At 31.4% G+C, this 8,271-nt stretch overlaps 1 protein-coding gene across 2 annotated transcripts in view; it reads right to left on the reverse strand.

Moving 5' to 3' along the window:
- The window catches only part of LOC108756116 (glycerol-3-phosphate dehydrogenase [NAD(+)], cytoplasmic-like), a 20,518-nt gene extending 12,314 nt beyond the window's left edge, over positions 1 to 8,204 (reverse strand). The window contains exons 1-2 of one of the 2 annotated variants that reach the window (XM_018499703.1): positions 7,917 to 8,176; positions 1,409 to 1,586 (exon numbers count right to left, since the gene is read on the reverse strand). In XM_018499703.1, coding sequence (XP_018355205.1) covers positions 1,409 to 1,586; positions 7,917 to 8,149 — 411 coding nt within the window. In that variant the 5' untranslated portion in view covers positions 8,150 to 8,176. Of the gene's footprint in view, positions 1 to 1,408; positions 1,587 to 7,916 lie in introns of both variants that reach the window. The other variant, XM_018499712.1, reaches the window with a different exon arrangement.
- Positions 8,205 to 8,271: the final 67 nt, after the last annotated feature.

Raw genomic sequence — 8,271 nt, forward strand, 5'->3', positions numbered from 1 at the left:
TATTAGGTTGTGGAGGAAAAGTTCTGCGATATTTTGTTAGCTCAAAATTATATGTACAATATCTTCGATAAAAATAATCAAAATTTAAATTTTAAAAAAGAGTTTTAAAGCTTAAAATCTCTATTTTCGAATAGTTACTATATTTTTTTAATTTACTAGCCCATCACAAGCGCGCGCTACGCGCGTGAATCAAATCTTTATGAATAAATTATATAATAATGCAGTATTGATACGAGTACGCTCTCGAAATCTGCAAAAAAATTTTTTCACTTATTTCATTTAGCTAAAAAAAAATTGTTTGTATGAGATCTGAGTGCGCTGCCAGTCAGCCCTCCCTGTACGTGTTAATAACAGCCGATTTGGAAAATCAAATACACAGGATGCGCTATTTATGTGCTTTCATATTCACATAGTTTCAATTTTTGCGTTGCATCTCTTAAGCCACTTCCCTTTTGGAGCTTCCAATCCGATCCGAATAAATGGTCTTGGAGGTTTTTAGTAAATATTTTGGCTATGAAAACATTTCAAATGACGTATTGCTGAACCCTTTCGGAATTGTTATTCATGAGATGTAAAACATTTCTAAAAACTTTCTGTAATAATCGGTGCTATAAGAACGGAAAAAGAAACCTCTAACATTACATTTCACTGAAATCAAGCGACTTTTATCATTTCCATTTCCGCGCGCGCGCGTCCGCTATATTGAATCAGTCATTTTTAATTTTTCTATTCTATATTGATTCAGCCATTTTGAATTTTCAAATTTTTAATTTGTATTCAGAATCAGAGACTCTAAAAATCTAATGTTACATTTTGCCAAAACCGAGCGACTTTTAGCATTTTCGTCCGCCATATTGATTCAACTATTTTGAATTTTCAAAATTTAGGTTTCTATTTTTAAATTTTAAGTTCGCAATCGGCATCAGCATTCCCGAAATGTCTTTAATATCACATTTCGCAGTAATCGAAGGATTTTTAACATTTCTGTCCAACATATTAGTTCAGCTATTTAGAAATTTTGGAAATATAATTTCGAAATCTACGACGCCGAAAATTAAAACAGATCTAACGCTACATTTCGCCAAAATCGAAAAGTTTTATCATTTCCGTCTACCATATTAGTTCAGCTATTTTGAATTTTCAAATTTTGAGTCCGGATTCGAAATTAGCGATCCCGAAAACTCTTTAATGTTACATTTCATCAGAAACAAAATACTCTAATAGCCTCAACAAAAAGAGGGCATATAACACAGCAATTTTAAAATAGGATGTGAGTTTTGTAATTTTTATATATAGAAAATTACGAATTGAAAAAAAAAAACAAGTTTTTGATGCGAACAGATTACGACCAATATAAATGATTTTTTATACAATGAAATACAATACAAGTAGGCAACGAGTATCTTACCACATTTTCGGGGAGCTTATGTCCTGGAAGATATTTGACGTTCTCATGGGTCTGGTTAATAATTTCCGTCAGCTTCTTACCATCGATAATCTCCTCATAAACATACATGGTAACACGATCAGCAAAGCTGCTCTGTTTTTTCGCATTTACACCAACTATTTTAGCGATAGCTGAACCCCTACGAATATATAATTGCAATTAGCATTATAATCAAATAGTTATGCATGAGATAAGCGAAATCAACATTCTTTACATATTAGTTGACCTTTGACTTAAAGACTTATAATCTCTATTTTGCCTGATTTATATTAAAACTACCAACAATTTATTTAAATATATACGCTATATTTATTAGTATATATCGTAAATATATTTATAGTATAATATTCTTTAAGTTTTCAAAGATGTTAACAATAAGAATTTTATTTTAGACTGTTTTCAAGAGTATTTTCTTCAGAGGTGCCAAAGCATTTGCGGGTTATCACCATGTCATAATCTATTGCTAATACAAACGTTTCGTGAATCTTGCCGTTTATTTCATTATATGGGCGCATTGATACAGTACCATTCACGAAATGTTGGTGTTAGCAATGTATCATGATATATTTATAATATATTTATAGTACACACACACACACACACACACACACACACACACACACACACACACACACACACACACAAAATAATACCACGTAGCAAGCCATTTAGCGTTATTTTGACATTGACTGCATTGAGCAGAAAAAGCAGCTTTGCAACTGTTGTAAAATTCTTTAATATAATTGATCTTGCCTTTAATTCCTCACTGGATCTAAATCTATTAACCAATGATATTCAAGAATTTTACAATAATTACAAAGCTGATTTTTCTGCTAAACGCAGCTATTAAAATGATATTTTAACGTAAAAACGATGACAATAGCGTCTGCTTGCAATATCGATACTATTTATATAAAGGGTATAATTAAGAAAAGAATGAACTTCGGAGGCGAGCTTCTTACACCGAAACATGAAAAAAGTTCATATGAAATTCGCTGTTACTGAGATACATCTGAAATAAATATTTATTAATGGAAAATAAAAAAGTAATATTTGTTGTAATATTTTTCTTATTATTGAAAATTATATATTTCCATAACTAAGATTTAAAAAAAAATTCCTTAAGTCAATAATAAACAAATAAAAAGATAAACGGGCAATTAGGAATCAGTGTTGTAAGAGTTGCGCTTAAATAATTAACATACCTTAACGTCTAAAAAATTGTATTTACATATTACAAATGTTTCGGTAAAATTTTAGTCGTCTTCAGCATAGGAAGAAACTTGAATTACATTTCATTCTGTAATCCGCCACGCGGAATCCAGTAGTCTATTTCTAATAATACAAATAAATATTTTCCTGTCAGTTGGCGCGCTGAATGGTCTCAAAGAATTATGATCTCAAGAACACGTAGACGGATAAACAAAGAAATTTTTTATTATAGAGAAGATAACAACTAAGTTAAAAAATGAATAATAAGACTTGTATACAGATTGAAATTTTTAAAAACCACAATAACATGTTATGGCGATTTTCACCATGCGATTTTTTTCAAAACGAAGTAAAAACGAGTATATCTCTACAGGACTTTTTTTCTTATCGATCCTTTACACGCTCCCGAAGTTTTGACATTTAAATTCCACACATCCTATATATTTACATGAACTTTTTCTTCATGTTGGTGTGAGGACTCGAACCCGAAAATAGCCCTTATTTTAGTTACACTCTATTCGTAGTAGTTTAACAATACTTAAATTTTAAATATTATATGATACAGGGTGTCCCATTTAAGACGGAATTGTGATATATCTCAAAAATCGATGGTTGGATCAAAAAATATTTCAGATAAAACTTTCCTGCAAACGAGAATGGATTGAAATGGATTAAAATGAATTCTTTTCAATTCTGAATGCATTTTTATTCATTTATAGGAATAGCATGAAGTATATCTTTATGCTTTTCAATCTAAAAATATTATGGTATTTTGTGTGCATCGGGAATACTACTCAATTCAAAATTGTAAGTAGGAAATGCAGTTTTTCAATTCATTTGAATCTAAAAATAATATCAGCCATTGCCCATTTCTGTGCATCGTGAATACTACACAATTTAAAATTCTGAATAGGAAATGCAATTTTTTTAATCCAATTGAATAAAAAAAGTTTTTATTTAAATATGAACCATAAATGCTACTTAATTTATTCAAAATTATGAATAGGAAATTCTTCGTTTTAATTCAACTAAGTTCAAAAAAACTTGTAACATAAAAATAATTTAGTTATGTTCTTTATTTCTCTTTGATTAGAAATAAAATGAATGATCGATGTTAACACTAGCAAATCAAAACCGAGCACATTCCAAATTTTACTGATTATGGCATAAGACCGGCCAATAAGCGAGATTAGATTATTCGATCTTTACCCAATGCTTAATGTCGTTTTATAGTAATGTAAATTGTTTATATTTTATTATATCTGTTAAATGATGATATTTTTATTGTATCGTGTAATTTCGTGCGATAGATTAGCTGGCGATAATTAAAGTACACAATAATTAACATAACATACTTATTAATTGTTAGAAGTGATGTAGCAGATAACGCAGAAGATTCTTAATCCAGAGAACCGCAAGTTCAAATCCCAGTAAGGTGCGTTTTTTAATATCAATTTAAAATAGTTAATTTTAGGTATAATTATAAATGTCTTAGGAATAAAATTTATGAGCCTTAAATATAAAAATGTTTTTTTTTTTCAAATATTAAACTAGTGTCAACTCGGATCCAATCCATTTCAATCCAATCAATCCATTTCAGTCATTTTCATGGATTTAAAGTACGTATTCAAAAAATTTTAATCTATTTTAATCCATTCTCGTTTACGAATTGTAGAGTTTCAAAGGGGACAGTGCCCTATTGGTTTGACTTTGGGTGACGTCGTCAAAGATCACGGTCAAGGTCATATCGATTTTTTAAAATGGAAACCTTCATTTTTTTATAGCATATTCTTGTAGGTTTTCCACAGACTTATATATAATAAATAGACTGCTGACTTAATGTGATAAAAAGAACCTGATTCCGAGTTGTCCTTGTTTTAATTCCCATATGCATACGAGTATGTATGCGTCCTATCTGTGAGTATCGCGTGAATTCCCAGTAAACGAGAATGGATTAAAATGGATTAAAATTTTTTTTCTATCCGAATGCATATTTTAAATAGCGAATACTTTTTTTGGATTTAATTGGATTCAATTGGATTCAATTAGATTCAATTGGATGTAAAACTGCATTTCCTATTCAAAATTTTGAATTGAACAGTATTCACAATGTACAGAAAAAGCCAATATTATTTTTAGATTGAAAGGCATAGAGATATGCTCCATGAAATTCCTATAAATGAGTAAAAATGCATTCAGGATCGAAAAGCATTTATTTTAATATTCGTGAATCAATATTTCTGAATCCATTTCAATTCATTTCAATCCATTCTTGTTTGCTGGGTTTATGGGAAAACACTAACGTTATCATTCGTGTGATTTATTTATTATTATATTATGTAAGAGTGAGTATACACAAATTTTTGGCGCTGCCCAGCGCTATCTTCAAACATGGAAGCGAAGTTGACAATATTTATAGAAATCTGTGAGCTTATCTTGAGAGCTCCTCAAAACACTATAACAAAATATTTTTTCATTAAGTATTTTTCGAGTTACAAGGCTTGGAAGTTACTGTACTGTCAACGTTAACATTAGGTCCAAGATGTTCGACTGATGGCTAAAACCTTGTTATTGTTTAAGATCATTATTTAGATAACATTTATCAAGATTAAGACCATTAGAGCTATTGTTCCTCTTATTTTCATTTTTGCACTAAAACTTTAATTTTACGTAAACATGAAAATAAAGGAACAACTTTCAGTATGATGATTCCTTGATCTTAACAAATGTTATCCTGAGAATGTGATCCTGAACAAAAGGTTTTTCCATTCACTTTAGGCAACGCTAATACCGACGGCATTGTAACTTTTAATGAGCCTTATAATTCGAAAAGTATTTAATGAAAAAGTATTTTTCGAGTAATAAGGCTTGAAAATTACAGTAGGTACATAAAAAAATAAATTTTCAGTGCAAAAATGAAAACGAGAGAAACAATGAAATGACCTTAATCTTAATAAATGTTATGCAGGACATGATCCTGAACGACATTCAAAAGGCTTTAGCCGTTGATCGGACACTTTGCGTAATGCTAAGGCAGGCGGTACTGTAACTTTCAAGTCTTATAACTCGAAAAGCACTTTATGAAAAAGTATTTTATTATTGTGTTTTAGAAAGCTCTCGAGGTGTGCTACAAGAATATATGAAGAATAGGAGATTCTATTTAAAAAATTCCAAGTGACATTGCTCTGACCTTGGTGACGCCACCCAAGGTCAGACTGATCAGATCACTAAATATAAATATATCATTTAGAATCCCACAACTTTTGTCTGAAACGGTTTTTCTAAAATGCTCTATTTCCGAGATAAAAGGGGTGTACGGGTAGTCTGAGACCCGATATGGGATTTTACTTAAGAAATTGATGATGACCTAACGTGATCTTCAAATGACTTCGCAAGGTCAAATCAATGGCACCATCTTATTTGGGGTCCCCCTCCAAACCATACAACTTTTGAATGAAAGATTTTTCGATCTAACTATCGTTCTTGAGATATATCACTGTTCCATTTCAAATAGACTACCCTATATATTAAATAGCAATATATAATATATTTATAATATAAATATTATATAAATATATAAATATAATTATATACAATGTATAAATATTAGATTTTTAATAATATTTAAATAATATACAAGGTGTTCTGTAATTCACCCGACAATGTTCGTGGGCAGGTAGAGCGGACTAAACTGAATCGAAAAGTTCTCTATCATTTTGAAATTTTCGCAATAGTTAACAAGATTAGTTAACAAGATATTAATAACCAAACATTGCCGAATATTGGTCTTCAATAATTTTTTTTTCAAATACTATCAACTTTACAGAAAATTTGTAAGAGACAAAAATTGTTTATTTTCTTCTCATAAAGTTCTGAGAATTTTTTTCAGAATTTTTTAATACCGTATTTTCTCATGTTAGTAAAAATAAGAAAATGCAGTACTAAAAAGTTGATAAAAAATTCTGTAAAAAGAGTTTACTTTCTTAGAGTTCTATGAGAAGAAAATTAATGATTTTTGTCTCTTGCAGTTTTTTTCTGTAAAGTTGATAGTATTTGAATAAAAAATTATTAAAGACCAATATTTGGCAATTTTTAGTAATTAATATTTTGCTAACTGTTGCGAACATTGCAAAATGGTAGAGGACTTTTCGACTCAGTTTAGTTCGCTTTACCTGCTCACGAGCGTTATCGGATGATTTATGGAGCACCTTGTATAGTGTAAGACTATTAATTCGTTTCGACATTTCGGCTCGTATTTAGAATGTGCTTACAATGATGTTAGCACGCTAGCAAACATACTATATTTTACGTCACGCATATTATAGAATTTCAGAGATAAAAATATGCTTTTATCGATAAAAGCGCGTTCTGAATACAAGCTAACTTCTGAGATCCAAAGCTTATTAAAACCTTCGAAACTTGGACACTTCAATCTTCGAAGCTTAGAGAAATCAAAATTATACAGTTATAATTTAATATTTTTATTTAAAAAAACATATTTATGGCTATAAATTACGAATATATTTTCATTTCTTTTCTCTATATATTCGTACAAATATATTTTTTGAAACTCCGATTCGAGGCTTCGAAGGCATTTTAAACTTTGATAGTTCAAAGTTAACTCCGAAAATTCGAATTCTTTCAAAGTTGTCAAAAATAATTTCCCTAATATAGTACATTAAATAATACATAAATATATGTTTAGAAAATAGAAAGATTAATTCAGTCACTTACACATTGCAACCAAAGTCGTGGAAAATGCGCTATTTGAGTAATTTTTATAAAGAATTATAGATCAATTATTTTACTTAAATTGTCAATTTTTATTTTTGCAATGTCTCGCTTTCTTCCGATATTATCATAATTCTAATTAATTTCCTAAGTACTAATGCGAGCGGAATAACCTACGAAACTCGCGCTGGAACGACTACTCCAACGCCTCCAACGATCATTTTTTCCCGCTGACACGTGATTGATAATAGGAATGGACATTAGTTGTGTGACGCATAATTAACACGAACTCCGTTCGCACACGAGATCAAGACATTCTTTCCATCAGCTTCTCGGCGCGAAAGTGGTGTAATCGGAGCGCGCGCGTGGTAGACAACAAGCGTTTAGCGTACACCAATGTTTGCATGTGTGCGAAGGGCACGTGCGAATCGATTACTACGCTTGTCGATACAATTCTTCTTCGGCGGAACGTCTAGCTGAATGAGGTTCATTAATTCATATACTATCTCCTTCTTCCGAGACTCACCAGTTGCCGGAGCCGATGATGCACACAGATGCCATGGTATTTTGAAAAATACGCTTCGACACAGATGAGGAAACGAGGTAGAGATCGACCGTAGAGATGAAAGAACCACTACTTCGTCCGCACGCCGATGAGCGACTGGAGCGAATGGAGCCGATGGAGCGGCCGCCGAGGGATCGGGACTGCTCGGAGACGGCAAGGGAAAACCGACCGAGACCGAGCGACGCGTGCGTCATGCTACACACCAATCGAAGTCCGGGTTGATAAGAATGTATCATCGGATCAGATGGAGGAAGAGCCCGAACTGGAGGAAGGGATAAAATACAAAGATAATTTGAATTAGAATTGTTATGATGAT

This window comes from Trachymyrmex septentrionalis, unplaced genomic scaffold, assembly GCF_001594115.1.
Source record: "Trachymyrmex septentrionalis isolate Tsep2-gDNA-1 unplaced genomic scaffold, Tsep1.0 scaffold126, whole genome shotgun sequence".
In the NCBI taxonomy this organism is placed as follows: domain Eukaryota; kingdom Metazoa; phylum Arthropoda; class Insecta; order Hymenoptera; family Formicidae; genus Trachymyrmex; species Trachymyrmex septentrionalis.